At 32.7% G+C, this 18,799-nt stretch overlaps 1 protein-coding gene across 1 annotated transcript; it reads right to left on the bottom strand.

The window, feature by feature from the left end:
- Positions 1-16,778: 16,778 nt before the first annotated feature.
- Positions 16,779-18,427, bottom strand: LOC116128894 (galactolipase DONGLE, chloroplastic-like). The gene has a single exon (XM_031414661.1). It carries the CDS (start codon positions 18,374-18,376, stop codon positions 17,009-17,011), a length of 1,368 nt encoding a protein of 455 aa, XP_031270521.1. The 5' UTR covers positions 18,377-18,427; the 3' UTR covers positions 16,779-17,008.
- Between the last annotated feature and the right edge of the window lie 372 nt (positions 18,428-18,799).

An 18,799-nucleotide genomic window follows, 5' to 3' on the forward strand; every position in this document is an offset into this window, starting at 1 on the left:
GTAGGTTTTTACTGGCCTACATTGTTTAAGGATTCTTATGCTTATGTTGAGCTTGTGATAGGTGCCAACGAACAGGGAATATATCTAGGAACATGAGATGCCCTTGAACAACATTATTGAATGTGAATTATTTGATGTTTGGGGAATAGACTTTATGAGACCTTTTCCTACTTCATTTTCTAAAATACTTCTTGTGGCAGTCGACTATGTTTCTAAATGGGTGGAAGCTGAGGCACTTAGGACAAATGATGCTAGATGGTTGTTAAATTTTTAAATAAACATATTTTACTAGATTTGGCACCCCTAGGGCAATTATTAGGATGGTGGGACGCATTTTTGCAATAAACAGTTGATAATCTTTTGAAAAAATATGGGATTACACATAAGGTTGCCACTCCTTATCACCCCAAACTAGCATTGCAAGTAGAGGTATCTAATAGGGAACTGAAACGAATTTTAGAAAAGACCATTACCTCTAGAAAGATTGGTCTCTGCAATTGGATGAGCATTGTGGGCATATAGAACAGCTTTCAAAACCCCCATTGGTATGTCCCCATATAGACTAGTTTTTGGGAAAGCATGCCATCTTCCTGTTGAACTTGAGCATCATGCATATTGGGCTACAAAATTTCTCAACTTTGATATGCAAGCTGTAGGTGAGAACAGGTTGCTGCAATTGAATGAGATGGATGAATTCGGAGTCATGCTTATGAAAATGCGAAGCTCTATAAGAGAGAACAAAAAAATGGCATGACAAGCATATCACGAAAGAGAGTTCGTCGAAGGGGAAAGGGTGTTGCTCTAGAATTCTAGACTCAGACTTTTTCCAGGTAAGTTAAGGTCTAGATGGTCGGGACCTTTCACGGTCACCCAAGGTGTCCTTCTGGCGCCGTTGAAATTTTCCATGAGGTGAAAGGCACGTTCAGGTGAATGGACAACGTCTCAAGCATTATGAAGATGGAGGATGGAAAAACAATAAGATCACCAGGCATTGCATGAAACAGAATAAGCAAGCGAGAAAGTCAAGCAACGACTCTAATTAGAACTATAAATTTTTTTCTTCTTTCTTTCTTCTTTTCCGTTCCTCTCTTTCACAATTCTTTATTTTTGTTTAACTGTGTTTTATTTATTTATTTATTTTGTGTGTATCGTCAAAACGAGGAACAAGTTTGGGGGAAGCTTACGTGATAGAAGAAGAAGACAATTTCAAGCAGACTAGAACACAGGGTACCCTGTGTCACTTTACACAGTCGTGGCCATGTTGACAGTGAAAAGGTTGCCGAGTCCAGCCTTCACCACGGGATACCCTGTGTCACTTTACACAACCGTGGCTTCTTTCAAAAAAAAAAAAAAAAAACCTAAGCCTAGCATCACAAGTGTCAATGACTGCCTACTCATTCGTGGAGCCACATTTGACCGCCTTATGAGCCCAAATTCCTAGTAGTTTTGTCCTCTCATTCAGGGAAGTTCTGTCCTCATTTTTCAGTTTTTTTTTTGTTTTTTATTTTTTTTTATTTTTTCATGCACTGAGGACATTGCCCCTTTAAGTTTGGGGGAGTCGGCGGTTTGGTTTGTGTTGCATTGTTGATGGTTATATTTCGTTTGTTTGGTGTGTTTGTTTTTAGGAAGTGCTGTTTGTTTGTGTTTGTGTTTTTATTTTTTTTTTTTTGTTTGGTTTGTATGGTGGGTAGTATGCTTATGCTGTTGATACAATCTTGAATGAAACTTTGTGATATCCCCAAAAGAAAAAAAAATTTTTTTTTTTTTTGCTTTTGTAATGAACTTGGTAATCACTTGGAGGTAGTAGTATCAACATTGAAAGGATTCAAACGTGCTCATATCTTTAGGAAATGCTGAGAGTATGCAATTCTAGATGGTTGTGCAAATTATGGTTGATACTGATTTGTCGTGTACTAGCCAGCCTTGTTTTCACCCTACTCTAAAAAAAAAAAAAAAAAAAAAAAAAAAAAAAAAAAAAAAAAAAAAAAAAGGAGAAAGTGTGTATATACAGTCTTGAATAAATTAACTATGCTTATTGCTTATTTTTTGAATGAACTACTCCGCTGTTTCGAGCTACTTAGTAACCAGGAGTATTCATGAGACCCATGTTTACTTTTGCGTCAAACCGTAGCTTGAATTTGAGTATGCAAAGCACTTTATGTGTTGTGACGTTGCTGAGTAACCGGGGGCATTCATCACAAATGTGTGCATTCGTGTAAAAAGGTGATGTGACAATCTAAAGAAGCCTCTAAAAAAAAAAAAAAAAAAAAAAAAAAAAAAAAAAAAAAAAGAGAGAAAAATAAGCAGGGGTTAAGTATAAAGTCTTGGTGAGACACGAATGGGTTGGGGAAAGATTGGAGTTGCATAATTAGCTGCGTTGTATGTTTGGATGCATGAGAATTTTTTTAAAGCACGTTTGCCTTCTTTCGTTGATTTTGGAAGGCTGCGAATCCTTGATGATTATTGAGTTTGTTTTTCTGATATTTTCTTTACTTGGGACGAGCAAAGGACTAAGTTTGGGGGAGTTGATAAGTTGCATAAATTTAGTATTTTTAGGTTTGTTTTTATAGCCTTCTAGTTAATTTCTCATTTGTTTATGTGTTTTTATGTTAGTTTTTGTTAAGTTTGAATATGAATGGTTAGCTATTGATTTGGAGAATTTTGTAATTTTCAGGCACTAATTGAGTAGATTAGAGCATTGGAATGAAATTAGAACTCAAGCTTGAAGAAATTGAGATCTAATGACAAGTTTGAAAGCCATGGCCTTGCCTTGGTGGTTTACCACGGCCGTGGTGGTGGAATGAAGAATAAAAAACGAGGACAGGAAACACCACGGCCTAGGCTGTGTTGATGTACATTTAGACACGGCCTGGGCTGTGTTAGACACTTTTAGGGTTTTTATTAGTTTTTTTTCCTTTTTCGTTTAGAACTCTTTGGGTATTTAAGGATGATTAAAATTACTCCTTAGGGCCGAATTTTACCCATTCTTGGAGAGAGATTATGTGTAACAAAAGAGAAAGGAGAATCAAACAACAATTCATCAAAGAGTTTGTTTTTACTTTCTATATGATTTATTTCTTGGATTCTACTCTTGTTTTCTTTATTATGAACTAATTTCTTAGGCTAAGACTAGGTTAGTCTATTTATGGATCTGTGATCAATCTTTACTCTTTGGTCAGTGAATTATTTTTCTAATGATGAGTTTATATTATGTGCTTAATGCTATTAGGAACTTGATCAATTTCTGATAGAATTGTTTGTGTGATGGAGACAGAGAGGAGATATCACATGAGTGCTCTAGTAATATAGGCCATGGATTAATTGGATATAGAGATATATGAATTGATACATGCAATAGTCATAGGCAGGATTAACTTGTGCTGAAAGCTAGAGGATTTCATAAAGCTTAATGCTCGTCTATTTCATTAAATCTATATAGAGATATCTAGGTTATGAAATAGAAGTAGAATTAATATTGGTTGAGAAAGAATATTGGTTAACCTAGGAAATCCCGTTGTCACATTAATTAAATAAATTCATTGACCATAGTAAATTGACCGGTACAGGGAAGTTATAGATGAGCCTGAAGTCTTAGCTGTTTTCTCTCATTGAATTCTTAATTTTAGTTTTACTGCAATTTGTTTTTAATATTTTAGATTTTAATATTTTCAGTTTTAAAGATCACCATTCTAAGTTTTGATTATCTAGATAAAGTTAAGACTAAATAATATTTCAGTACTTGTTTACGCAATCCCTTGGGTACGATAACCTGTATTTTATTATACTATATTACTTGAGACTAGTGCACTTGCTAGTAGTTGTTGCAAACGACACAACAATATGATAATGTTAGTGGACGTTTGATTTAGGGAATGTTGTATTACTGGGAATGTTATGTTAATGGCAAGATGGATTACCTTGAAGATCATTGAGACGTAGCGTTTGGGGTTCAGGGAATTTTTTATTACTGAAAAAATAAGATTACGACTCAGATAGATTACCTTAAAGATTAATGGGGGAATGTTAAATCAATACATTTGGTTAGATTGCTGAGTATAAATAATTAATATGTTTGGTTGGGAGAACTAAAATATTATCGAAGGGGTTTTTACTAAATATCCCTTCCTTTTTAATATTATTTTTATTTAGAGCATTACTTTTAACTCCCTACATTTGAGAATTTAGTTAAAACACCCTAACAACAAAAGTTTAAAATTTAATAAAATACACTCAACCACCCAAGATGACTGCCGACCGCCAGCCACCACCGTCGGCTACTACCGGATGTCTTAGAACGACACACGATTGATCGGATTATTTTTTGCCAGATCAAAGGTTGGAAACAGCCAGATGGCCATGGATTTGGCCGTCCGACAAGATCCATTCTAGCCATTAACGGCCAGATCTGTGGCCGTTAATAGCCATGGATTTGGCTGAAAATAGCCAGATCTATTCTGGCCACTTATAACCATGGATAAAATAGCCAGATCCATAGCCATCTAGCCATTTTCAACCTTCGATTTGGTTGAAAACAGCCAGATCGGCGCACGGCCTCTAGATCGACCAGTTGTGTGCCTTTCAGATGATTATCGACGGTAGCTGGCAGTAGTTTCCGACGGCCGATTGTAGTTTTGTGTGACTGGAGATATTTTGGATATTATTTATGTAAATAATGGAGGCATTTTGGTCCAAAAAATTAATATATGAGGTTACAAAAGTCATTTCTTATATTTGGGCTAATTGTTATTTAGTAGACATATGAGGACATTTGTGTCCAAAATGTTTATTAATTAAGGGTAAAATTGGTATAAACAGTGGATCACCTCAGTAATAAAAAAACATCATTTCAGACGGTAGTTAAATTACCTCTTGTATTACCTACAGTAATTACTATTGGTATTGGTCGATTACCGAAATCTTTTGTTACTTGACACCCAAACATGGTAATTGCTGGATTTAAAGATAGATTACTAGTGTTATCTTTTATGACCTCGAACCAAACACTTACAGAATGTTATATTAAATATGTTTGGTTAGATTGGAATAAATTGGTGGGTATAAATAATTAATATGCTTGATTAGGAGGAATGAAAGAGTGCTAGGGGAAGCCTTTCACTAAATTGCCCTTTTAATATTATTATTATTAATATTTGGAATATTTTTTTGATCCTCTACATTTGAGAATTTAGCAAAAACACCTCAACCACAATAAAAGTTTAAAATTTAACAAAATACCCCCCAACCACCCAAGACCACCGTCGGCCATCGACTACCACCATTGACCGTGGACTGTGGGCCACCACCGCTGACTGCCGGCCATTGACCACCTCCACCGGCTGCCGACCATCACCGTCAGTTGCTAATCGCGGATCTACTCGGAACGGCACATGACCGGGAGAGGAAAATAAGGACAATGTTATGTAGAGGACACGGAGGTGATTTGATAGGTGGTGGTGGGGTGAATGTTCAACCATCCAAATGGCAGAAAAAAAGGCCTGCAAAATGGCAAATCGAATGAATACGCAGTGGGCGTAGCCATCGATTTAATCAAGTCTAATGGTATTTTTAGAGAAGTTAAAAAGTTTTTAGATATCAACTAAACAACTTTTAACACCACTAGATTTATCCAGTTGGGTGACTCATAATTAGTGTCAAAATATAAAGCAACACCACTAGATTTATATAGTTTGGTGACTCATAATTAGTGTCAAAATATAAAGCAACGGTATCCTACTTTATGTATAATTATGTTATATGAACTACTTTTGTTTCTTCTTTTCAATCATTATTGATAATCATATATTTTATTTAAGTAAATTAATCTCATGTCGAAGAGAATCTTGATCCATTACAGGAAATAAAGTACAATCAAGAAAAAACCAGAAAACCAAACATGATAAAAAGACAAATCAAACAAACAATTAATATTTAAAATGTCATATCATGGGTTAGAAGAAAAAGACTAACTACTATTCGAGATTATAATGTGACTAAGATGCCATAATGATAGAGGTCATGTTCATAATATTATTGCCTAGATGAAATGTTAACCAAGCATAAGAATAGTGTTGGGATTTTTGGCTCATAATTTATAGGAAAAAAAAAAGGATCATAATCATCAAAATTGAATTATTTTTTTTATTGGTGAGAAAGATTCCTATCAATTTTTTTTTTTTTAAGTCTGTTTTTTTATAAAAATCGATGTATTTAACAGATTTTGTTAAAAAATTAACAGAACTAATGCTAATTAAGGGGAAAGAAAAATACAATTTCTAGAAAGCGTGAAATCTACATGCATAAATAGGAGGCAAAAATTACATGAAAACATGTGAGGAAAATGTCATAACTAATGAATCATATGCCCTACCAAGTAAGGATTTACATTTCCATAGATATTATAATATTGGGGGGCGTTTGGTTCATGAAATATTATATTACTGATAATGTTATATTAGTAGGAAAATGGATTGTCTTGAAAATTAATGAGAATTTTATATTAAATATGTTTGGTTAAATTGGAATAAATTGATGCGTATAAATAATTAATATGTTTGGTTAAAAGGAATAAAAAAGTGCTAGGAGATGTCTTTTACTGAATTGCCCTTTTTTTATATTAATATTTGGAATACTTTTTAATCTCATATATTTGAGAATTTAACTAAAATACCTAACCATAATAAAAGTTTAAAATTTAACAAAATAATCCTAACCACTAAAGATCACAGCCGGCCGCTGACCACCACCACAGGCCGTGGACCGTAGACCCGCCCGAAACGGCACATGACTGGGAGAGGAAAATAAAGACAGGGTTATGTAGATGAGAGTGAGATGAATTGATAGGTGGTGATGGGGTGAATCTTCAACCGTCCAAACAGCCGAAAAAAGGCCTGCAAAATGGCAAATCGAACGACAATTATATATTTTGTTTAAGTAAATTAATCTCATGTCTAAGAGAATCTTGATCCATTGGAGGAAATAAAGTACAACCAAGATATAACCAAAAAACCAAAAAAGATAAAAGGAAAAATCAAACAAACAATTAATATTTAAAAGTCATATCATGGGTTTGAAGAAAAAAGACAACTACTATTCGAGATTATAACGTGGATTATAGTTTGACTTAGATGCCATAATGATAGAGGTCATGTCATCATGTTATTGCGTAGATAAAATGATAACCAAGCATAAGAATAGTGTTGGGATTTTAGGGAAAAAAAAAAAAAAAGGATCATATTCATCAAAATAGAATTATTATTTTTTATTGGTGAGAAAGATTCCTATTAAAGAATTTTTTTTTTTTTTTTTTCTACTTTCTTATAGATTTTGATGTATTTGAGAGATTTTGTTAAAAAATGAATAGAACTAATGCAAATTAAGGAAAAAGAATACAATTTATAGAAAGCGTGAAATCTAAATGCATAAATAGAAGGTAAAACTTATAGGAAAACACGTGAGGAAAAATTCATAACAAATGAATCATATGTCCTACCAAGTAAGGATCTACATTACTATATATATGATAATGCTAGGAGCGCTTGGTTTAGGGAATGTTGTATTACTGGTGTTAAGCCTGGAAAAGTAGGGTTGACATAGTACTCAGTCAACGCAAGTGGTCAAGGTCTGGGCAAATGCTGCAATCATTCAGGCGCGGCCACGTCGCATGCTGGCGTAAGTAACATGCTCCTGCCAGTGCAGTGGGCGTGCGCCAGACTGAAGAAAGGCTGGAGGTCATTCACGTGTCCAATCCCTGCATAAAGCGAGGAGATCGCGCGAATAAGTGAATAATGGGACGTAAAGGAAGATTTGCACGGAACCTAACCCCTTTTTACGGATTTAGTAATGAATAATGATTACCTTAATGTATTCCACTATAAATAGAGAACTTCTCTCCCGTTTGTGGGATTCGCTCATTTTTACTCTTGATTAGCTATCTTTTCTCTGTAATATCTCTCTCTCATTTGCATTCTTATCAGCTCGCTAAGCAGCGACCTGGTCCTTAATTATCAATACAATATCAGTGAACATAGGATTCGCTTGTCAAGCATCCGAACCACTTTAAACATTGTCTTGCCATTATTCACATTTTCAATCCCCCATTCACGTGTGTCTTCTAGGCCAATTCAGCATTTCACACGTGCGGTTAGTTTGGTGTCAAAATCATGCATCAACAACTGGTAATGTTATATTAATGGGAAGATAGACTACCTTGAAAATTACTCATTGAGGAAGCGTATGGATCATATAATGTTTTATTATAGGGAGATGTTATATTAATGGAAAAATAGATCACCTTGAAGATTACTAAGAATGTTTAGGAAATGTATTTCGTTCGTTCGAACAAATTGGTGAGTAATATGTTTGGTTGGGAGGATAAATGGGTGGGTATGCTATATAGATTATTAAATTACCCTCCTTTTTAAATATTAAAATAATATTATTTTTTATTATTTTTTTTTAACACCTACATTTAAAATTTTGCTAAAACATCCTAGGCATATAAAACTTTAATTTGTAGCAAAATACTCTCACCCACCCCAAGCCACTATCGGTAGCTAGCCACCACCGCTCACTGCTGCAACAGTCGACGGAATGGCTCATGATTGGTCGTATATGGTCGGCAGTGCGACGACAAAGCCATTTCCTGCCATGGATCACAGATCCATGGTTGTTTCACATCCTAAGATGTGGCTATGAAACGACCATAGATCTGGTTGTGAAAAGGCCAGATCTTTAGTCATGAAACAGCCAGATCTAGTCATTTCCAGCCATGGATTTGATCCATGGCTAGAATGGTCTTAGCGGCGCATGATCGACTAGATCCCGTTAGTCGTGCGCCATTACAATGATTGTCGCTGACAGCTAGCGGTTGTGGCTGGTGGCCGGCGATGATCTTGAGTGGTTAGGGGTATTTTGTTAACTTTTAAATTTTTTGTGGTTATGGTGTTTTAGTTAATTTCTTAAATGTAGGGGGGCTGGGGATTTGTTTTTTGGTAGACAATTGAGGGTAACTGTGCCCAAAATTGTATTCAATTAAGGGCAAAATAGGTATAAAAATTGGATTACCTGGTAATCTTTTAATAACAGCCCTTGTGAAGGGTATCTGATTACCCCCTAGTTATCAACAGTAAACACTATTAGCAATAAAAGATATCCGTAATATTTCATTACTTGCAAACCAAACAATGGAATCTTACAAAATAAATGAAGATTACCCATGTTATCTTATATTACTCCGATCGAAACGTATCATGAATGTCATATTAAATATGTTTGGTTAGATTAGAGTAAATCAGTGGGTATAAATAAGTAACATGTTTGGTTGAGGAACAAAAGAATGTTAGAAGAAGCCTTTTACTGAATTGCCCTTCTTTTTTAATATTATTATTATTATTATTATTATTATTTTAACCCACTACATTTGAGAATTTAGCTAAAGCACTCCAACCACAATAAAAGTTTAAAATTTGACAAAATATCTCCAACCACCTAAGACCATAGCCGGCCGCTAGCCATTACCGCCGGTCTCTGACCGCGAATTTGGCTGGTACGGCACACGACTAAAAGAGGAAAATAAGGACATGGTTATTAAGAGGAGGGTGAGGTGATTTGATAGGTGGTGATGGGGTGAATCTCCAACGGTCCAAACGACCGAAAAAAGGCTTGCAAAATGGCAAATCGGACGAAAACACAATGAGCGTAGCCGTCGATCTATTCAAATCTAATGGTATTTTTAGAGAAGTTAAAAAAAATTTAAATATCAACTAAACAAAGTTTAACACCATTAAATTTATATAGTTCGGTGACTCATAATTAGTGTCAAAATATTAAGTAACAGTATCCTACTTTATGTATAATTATGTTGTACAAACTATTTTTGTTTTTTTCTTTTCAATCATTAATGATAATTATATATTTTGTTTAAGTATATTAATCTCATGTCGAAGAGAATCTTGATCCATTAGAAGAAATAAAGTATAATGAAGAAGAAAGCAGAAAACCGAAAAGATAAATAGAAAAATCAAATAGACAATGAGAGGGAAGACCCCACGTCTCATGACAAAAATTAACGTACAGTTAATAGTTCCATTAAACAAACTTTGTTAGTGAAAGATCAGCAATACCTAATTTTTACATTAGCATAAGCCAGGTCCCAGCTCCCACAAAATTCGATGAAAGGAAGATATCCAATATGTTTAGTAGAATAATATTACACATATAAGTTAATATAGACAAAAATAAATAAAAGAATAAATACGAAAAATTAAGTTCATCAATATTCAATAAATAATATGAAAATTAAAAAATAATAATATATCTATTTGCTTACAAAAGTTTAATAAACATTTGTTTATGAAGTTCATATACGGCGTTGAATAATAATAGATGAAATAAAATGAACGAAAAAGTCGATATTTAAAAATTCATACCATGGGTTTTAAGAAAAAAGACAACTACTATTGGAGAGTGGGACAAAAATTTGAGCATGGTTATAATGTGGACTATAATGATACTTAGGTGCCATACTGATAGAGGTCATGTTCATCATATTATTGCCTAGCTGAAATGTTAACCAATCACAAGCAGTGGTGGATCCAGGATTTTTGTTGAGGGAGGGTCTCCACGGCTCCGTCATTATTTGCTAAACAACTAGTAAAAACTTTAAAAAATAACCAAAATGCAATAACGCAGTACTTTTTTACTTGAATAAATCCATGAGAAGCAAATTTTTAAGTAAATGTATTAAGTAAACCTTGAGCAAAACCTTCTTTTAATTTTTAATTTTATTTTTGGTTTCCAAAGATTATAATGTAAATTTTTATGACTAAGACCAGACCTAATCTAAGTTAAAGTCAATCAAAACTTAAATCAAGTTAACGTTGTATTGACTTTTAATATGAATTAGTAAAAAAAAAAAAAAAAAAGGAATTTTTCTTAATATAAACATATATAGTAATTCAAATTTCTTTATTTATTTTGAGTATCACAACCGTGACATTTGAATTGTAGGAAAGTGGTGGGTAAATGGTGAAGAATGACGTCATTTAACATATAGTTAAGGTTTTAATTTGGGAAAACAAGTTCATTCTTTAGACACAAAACACAAAATAAACTCACAAGGTTTATGTCTTTTCCTCTCAAATTAGAATAAAAAACCTCCAAAAAAAAAAAAAAGGAGCATGATTCAACTCTAAAATAAACTAAATTGAAATGAGCAATACACATACTTAAAAGTAATAAAACAGAAAACATAGTTAATTGTGACACCTTAAGTAGTGAAAGCTTCAACAATTTCAGTCTTCAAAAGTTTTAAGATCGAATAGCATGAGGAAGAGAATGAGAGAATGAGAGAGTAAATAATTTTGAGGATAAAATCATAAAAAGTAGGTAAAGTCAAAAAAAGAGTGGAGAGAGTTTTAAACTTTTAATATAATAAGGGCTTGGAATATATATATTAATAACAAGTTTTTATGGGCCTAGATATATATATAATAATTCTCTTTTTTTTAAAAAAAAAATTCGAGAGTATGCTTGAGTATATATATTAATAGCAATTTTTATGAGTATATATATTAATAATTTTTCTTTTTTAAAACTTGAGGTAGGCCTGAGCCTACTCTCAAAGGGGCTAGATCTGGCCCTGATCACAAGGACGGTTGGGATTTTTGGCTCATAATTTATAGGCAAAGAAAAAAAAAAAGATCATACTCAGCAAAATGTAATTTTTTTTTTTTTTTTTTTTTTTTTTTGTTGGGTGAGAAAGATTCCTATTAAGGATTTTATTTTTTTGGTCTGTTTTCTTATAAATTTTGATGGATTTGAGAGATTTTGTTAAAAAAATGAATAGAACTAATGCAAATTACGTAAAAAAAAGCAATACAGCTTCTAGAATGCGTGAAATCTACATGCATAAATAGGAGGCAAAAATTATAGGAAAACATGTGAGGAAAAATTCATAACTAATGAATCATATGCCCTACCAAGTAAGGATTTACATAATGTTAACATTGACCAATGTGGCTGATGATTTGACAAGTTATATGTCTTATTTAGCTATTCTATATTAAGGTAATATTATCTAATCAAATGTTAAATTAAATAGGATTTTATCGTGATAAAACCATGATGGCTACCTATGGTAAGGGCCTTAAGAAGATTACTCCGATGATCTATCTTTTAATCTGGTCATTATCTTATTTTGTTCAGTTAATAATCTTTTATTACTTAAGTAATATGAAAAGTGACATAGAAAGTTATGTAATTTCCGACTCAAAATGTGGTATTTTAAGATTATTGTGGTAATCTTATTTTTGTTCCAATTGATAAAAATTGCGGACAAAATGTTATCTTTTTGATGTCAGATAACAATTAACCCAATTTGTTGAATGACTTCTTTAACCTCATTAATTAATTATTTAGACAAAAATGTCACATATATAATAATAATAATAACGATAATATATATATATATATATATATAGAGAGAGAGAGAGAGAGAGAGAGAGAGAGAGAGAGAGAGAGAGATTTTAATAAAATAACATCTAAGTATTTTGTAATTACTATTAACCAAATACATTAATTATTTAGACAATCCCCACAAACCAAACAAAATAATAATTTATATCCATTCATTTTCAATGTTATCTATTTAATTGATAATCCTATATTTTGGATAATAAAACATATTCAAAACCCCAAAGAGATATATATAAAAATTATTCTAAAACTTTTTAGGAATCTGTGATACAATAGACCTTTTTAGGAATATGTGATAGAATAGACATTTTGATTGTTTGTTAAGAGTTTTCGTCAACTGTGATGAAAACAATGCCTAATGGCGATGGGCCGGTGATTAGGCTGTTTTGTATATAATGGTGAATGTATGATTAAGATGGATGATAAATTGATATTTTTCCATGATGTGGATTGTAGCTTAGACTGTGATAAACATGGGCGAAGTTGTGGTTAGGCAATTTCCCGATAAACATATGCTAAACGGGAGTTGTTTTCAAAGGATATAACACACAAAAAAAAAAAAATAAATAATAATAATAATAATAATAAAAAATTAGTTTTATTACAAAAATTGAGTCTTAAATTTAAGGTTTATTTGATTGACAATTTAAAATTAATTTTATACAATTAAGATAAAATATAAAAAGCTACCTAACATGTTTAATACGTGATCTATAATCAAAACTATTTTTCTAATTATGTAGTATTTAAGGAATTTACTGGAATCCGAATCTTTAGCAGTAGTGTTAAACTGTTAATCAGCACGTGACAATTAAAATATTGATCCCCTTAAGTTGAGTTCCAATCAGTAATCATGCTTCTTGCCACATGCCCATAATAGATTTGGCCTTTTCTTTCAACTTAATTTAGTGGGATTACTATTTAATTCTCCTTACTCATTCCTCGGTACTTATAAAGTTATAAAGTAATATTTTTTTCTCATTCTTCGGTAGTTATAAAGTACTCTCACCTTATTATAACCCACGGCCACGCGCTTCATAAAACATATGAAGGATATGAGGAAATTAATCCTAGTCAACCACACTGTGTATCCTTAATTTGACTCTTCAAAATTTGCATTTTACCCCCCAACCCAATTAAAGCATGTTTAATTTGTTTGTCTCCTCAACACGGTTTCCTATTTGTTTGTTTGCAGGGAAAATTATAGCATTCGACATGGGAAAATTATTAAAGTTTCTGATTGTGAAATTATAACTAACACGTATACGGGTATTTTAAACTTTTTATTTCTTTAATTGGATGTATAAATTGAAACAAAAACAAAAAGTCCCCTCTTTCCCCTCTTTATGCTTAGTATTCATCGTGATTTCCTAGATTCGCAGCATCTCATTTTTTCTTCTTTCTTTGGCATCCACAAATCCTTGACTGTGATTGAGATTTGACAAGATATCTAATTAATTAGTGTACTATCTCAATTATCTGGTTAATTTTTCTTTGAAATTAAAAAATTTTCAACCATTAAAATGTGTGGTTAATTGAATATCTCTCACTTTGGTGCAGCTTTTTGATTTGATTAATTAAATTAAGTCCTATAATTTTGTGTCCAAGTCCTCTGTTACCATTGCATATGACGGTAAATAAAAAGAAGCATTCACATACATTTTAAGTGTGTTAGGCATGCATTACTATATATTGACAATGTCTCTATCATGGAAGGATAAGATTAATTACTCTAGTAATTCTAATCAAACTCCAAATCATTGTAGAAGACTGATCATATTGTTAATTAAGATGATTAAGGGATGAAATTACAACAGTACTTTGATCGACATAATTAACATCTAGAAGCACGAAAAGGAAGTATATATATATAACCGGCGCCCCAAAGAAATTCAAAGTCATTAATCTTGAAATTATTATGGGTTTTGGTTTACCTCTTTATCATTCAGCAGTTTGGTGAGCTGAATGACTATGGTGACATTATTATATCTCTTTTTTATTCTATTATTATATCCTAAAAAACCAAAAATACATTTGTTTCAATATTTTTAAATCATATTTTATTTTATTCATCTTACAAAACATTAATAATTATTTTTCTTGTAAAGATAATCCAATTTTTTTTTTTAAATACTACTTTAAAAATCATCAAATAATGAACCAAATGGGGCCAATATAAATGAAGATCACATGTGTGATTAGAAATTTTGTATTTGATCAATGAATTTTAAATTTCCATTTTGGACCCACTAGATTCGATTAGATTACATTGCCTTTATAATTAATTATTATTTTTTCTCCTTTTATTTCTATATCTCAAATAAAATTACCTGAAGGTACAATTCCAGTTCCTAGATGATGAATATGAAGCTTAGAATCATGTATATATACATGAAGGTACTACTCCTTTATGTGTCTTTAATTAATTTTTTTTGTTATATTTTTCTTGGCTCTAGAATTACTTAAATGTATGCAATTAAAGGAAGGAAGTACAGTAATTGGTAGGTAGTTTTATGGAAATTACGCATGGGATGATCTCATATATAATGGTCTTAGACTCTTAGTCTCTTCGAGGAGTTATTAAGGGTAGTACCTAATTGTTGGATAATTAAAGTTTAATCTATTAAGATTCTCTTTTGATTTAACATGTAATATATATAGGAGGGACCCCTTCTGTTTTGAGTCCAAATATTAATTTATTAATTAGAGGATAAAGTTTTAGCTTTATGAGTTTAATTATAAAGAGGATGTGTCATACTTAAATTCTTCCAAACTATAATATCTCAATGTAAATCAAATCAAGATTTCATTTTTTTTCCACTTAACAGATTAATATTTTAGGGTGGATATCTTGCATTGATCATTTGTAAGACCCATTCAGACCAAGATTTTCTCTTGATTTGTGCTCAAATCTGAACTTTCAAAGACTTATGGTTATTATTATAGAATAAGAATATATTAGAGAAATATATCTGAACCGTAAATAAATAAAAATGCGCAAAATCTCACGTCAACTCACATCAAGAGAGGATCTTAGCTGATTCATTTACAGGAAAAAAATTTGATTTTGTCCAAGTTATTCCAATATTTTGTTTCTCAAGTCAGCCAAGAGTCTTGGTAGAAATTATATTTCAAAAAGGGAACGAGAAGGGCCCCCAAAAAGTTAAAACAAAAATAATTTAAATGGAATATGTGCAAGCTGTACAAAATTTCTGTCAACGAAGTTATGAACATGATATTTAATGAAGACTTTTTATTGCTAATTATAATTGTACAACTTCAAAATTAACTAGTACTCTTTAAGTTGAAAATGGCTTGGAGAGGTTTAAATTCTCTTTCCATAATTGATATCCGTCCCTTGTGTTCGAACTCTTGCGTTCATATTGCTAATTAATTTTTACAATTGTCATTTATATTTATTTTTCTCCCAATTAATTTAAGTCAAGTACATTAATCGAAGAGTTGACATAAAATTGGTTACCTCTAAGGTATCAACCATATATACTAGTATCCATATCGATTCGTCATCTACATTATCAGAAAGCTCAACAATTTGTTCAGTTATCATGACATTATGCATAAATTCTCCTTCATATTTGTTGTGCAAGAATGTGTAAATAGCTCAAAGCAGTTTATGAGACGATGATCAGATATAAACGAGATGGGTTCAGAAGTAAAATGAGCTATTTAACAGTTATCCTCCAAACCGTGAATGAGTTTTATCTCCTTAGACAGACATTATCTCCTAAAATCAAGGAGAAGATCACGGGATTGATTCCCTATAATATCAGCATGATAACCACATCAAAGATTATGAGATTAACTTCCCAAAATTAAGTCTTTATCTCGAGAACCCCTCTTGTAATTGTTACCATTTACACACTATATAAACTCCCTCAAAATCATTGTAAAGGGGTTAAAAAAATTAGAGAGAGAGAGAGAGAGAGAGAGAGAGAGCTTATTTACTTTGTAAGGCAGAAAGTAATAAAAAAACAGTGGACGCAGATTTGACTTAACACGCCAAACAACTTTAAAAACTATTCTCTATCTTTGTTTTCTATTTTCATTTCGATTTCTTGTTGGTTATTTATAATCACGTTCATATCTTACTCACTTCCGTCAAGGTTAATTGAGTATCTCTAATTGTTGCGAATTTTTGTAATAACAATATTTATTTCATAAGTTTTCCAAAAGTCATATACCTACTCATTCCCTAAAAGGAAACACATAAAATTTGAAGAAAAATACCATAATTCTATGCATGAAAAGGGAGAAAAAGTATAGGAGAAGAAAATTTTCCTATATATGTTCAATATTAGTTACAACAAAATCATTTTAAAGCTTCAATAGCTATAACAAGCTTGTGAATTCATTTCACAGGCTCACAAAAATCGATATCCATCCCTCCTAATGTACAATTAATTTCACAATAAGCTTCTCTAACTTCAGAAAAAAATTACAAGGCCAAGAAGCTCATGATCATCTTCATCTTCATCTACCTAATTACAAATTTGTACTTAATTTTCAGAAACTTTTATGTCCTTTGTGATGGAACTAATAAACTCACCATGTTATCCGCGGCAATTTTCCATGGAAACATGTTAAAATTTTGCGCAGTCAAGAGCAACTCTCTCGCTTTATTAAAAAAATCCACACCTTCCCTTTGAATTTCCACTGGATTTGGGCATTTAAGTAAGCTGATATATGTCTCCAAATCGTGTACACATGAAGGATTTTGCATGTTGAAGAAGTCAAGAACGAGTTCGACACCCACGTGTGCATAGCACGAACAGCTCCATGGAAATTCATATCTCGTCCCTCCCAAAACCCTAAAATTTTCATTGAAAACAACCCCGGGAAGCTTTGTAATTGGATCATTACTATTCACAATTCGCAACACTTTCACTCCCAACTCCTCGCACCGTTGTTTGAATTCTGCGTTTCCCACCCTCGGCCCTCCGTATGAGAAAACCGTTATTGGAATCTCTGAATGATTATCACTGTTTGAATTTAAACCCAATTCTGCTATATCATACGCGAGAAGTAGGGCTAATGAACTCCCCATACTGTGACCGGCCAACGTTATGCTCAATTCCTCGCCTTTGTATTTGTTCAAAAGGCGCGATACTTCAGATAAAAGTTGCTCACGACAACTTCCTAAACCGAACTTATCGTTTTCATCTGAAGTGTACAAGCTCAAAAAACCGGACTCGACCTTCATGTCCGGTCTCGGATTGTGAGGGTCGAGCCTCGCCGGCGTCAATGAGCTCATGAAATTAGCGACCCATTCAGGGTTTGTCACTGTGCCTCGAAATGTAATGACAATATCTCTTCTACCAAGCCTTTTAACAGAATCATCAGAAGAAACGGCAACGTATCCGACCCAACGTCCGCAGGAAGCGCCATTTTGGATGGGGATGTTGATATCTGGAGTTGCATAAATGTACTTAGTGACTTCATAGCCTGAATTCTCCATTCCAATTTCTCTGAACATGTTCTTTTTCCCATACTTGCAGTTCAAGTATCGTTTCGAGTTGGCGTCGAGGTCAAAAGCCTTGTAACAGGCGGTAACAAACTCGCCATAGCGTATAATTTCTTGACGAAGAAGAGGGTGCAAGGGCTCAACGAGATTTTCCCAGTTGTTAAAACCTTGAATCTCCCTCCAAAAATGAGCCAAAATTGAACTGGTTTTCGCCGCTTTAATCGCCTTATTTGCAGCCGGCGATGCAATACCGGAAGCAATTACTGATCTCCGAGATTGTAATTGAGAGTTTAACTCACGCTTTTTAGGAAAACAAACTTGCCCAAAAGAGTGAGAAGTCTTGGGAAAAAGCTCAACTGAAGATAATGCCGTAACTTGACTGTTCATAACTGGGTTTGGCATCAAAATTTTGGAAGCCATTTGGGGAGCACGGAAAAGAAGAGAGAGAGAGAGAGAGAGAGAGAGAGAGGAGTTCAGTTTGAGCTATGATGAAGAGAAACTGAGACAAAGAAGAGGCTTATATAATGAATGAAAGAGGAAGAATTTGAGTTTCTCCATGCATGTTTGGCGAGTATTTGACTCTGAATTTAAAATAAAAGAAAAAAATTGGAAGATTTAAATGTACAAACAAAGTGGTCGGTTAATTATATTGTGGAAGGAAAAAGAGTTGATGTTATTTGTGAAATGAAATGAAAAGAAAAGAAAAATAAATAAATAAAATAATAAGGAATGCATGTTTGGCGAGTATTTGACTGAGATATTAAAGTTTAAGTTTGATTAATTAATTAATTAAATTACAAGTTAATTAAAAAGGTTTTTATACTGAGAAAAGTGGTCGGTTGG

This window comes from Pistacia vera, unplaced genomic scaffold (genome assembly GCF_008641045.1).
Source record: "Pistacia vera cultivar Batoury unplaced genomic scaffold, PisVer_v2 Contig204, whole genome shotgun sequence".
NCBI classification, from domain to species: Eukaryota; Viridiplantae; Streptophyta; class Magnoliopsida; order Sapindales; family Anacardiaceae; genus Pistacia; species Pistacia vera.

Excerpts from the sequence above, each read along its gene's own strand:
- LOC116128894 (XM_031414661.1), bottom strand. The coding sequence starts at position 18,376 with ATGGCTTCCAAAATTTTGATGCCAAACCCAGTTATGAACAGTCAAGTT.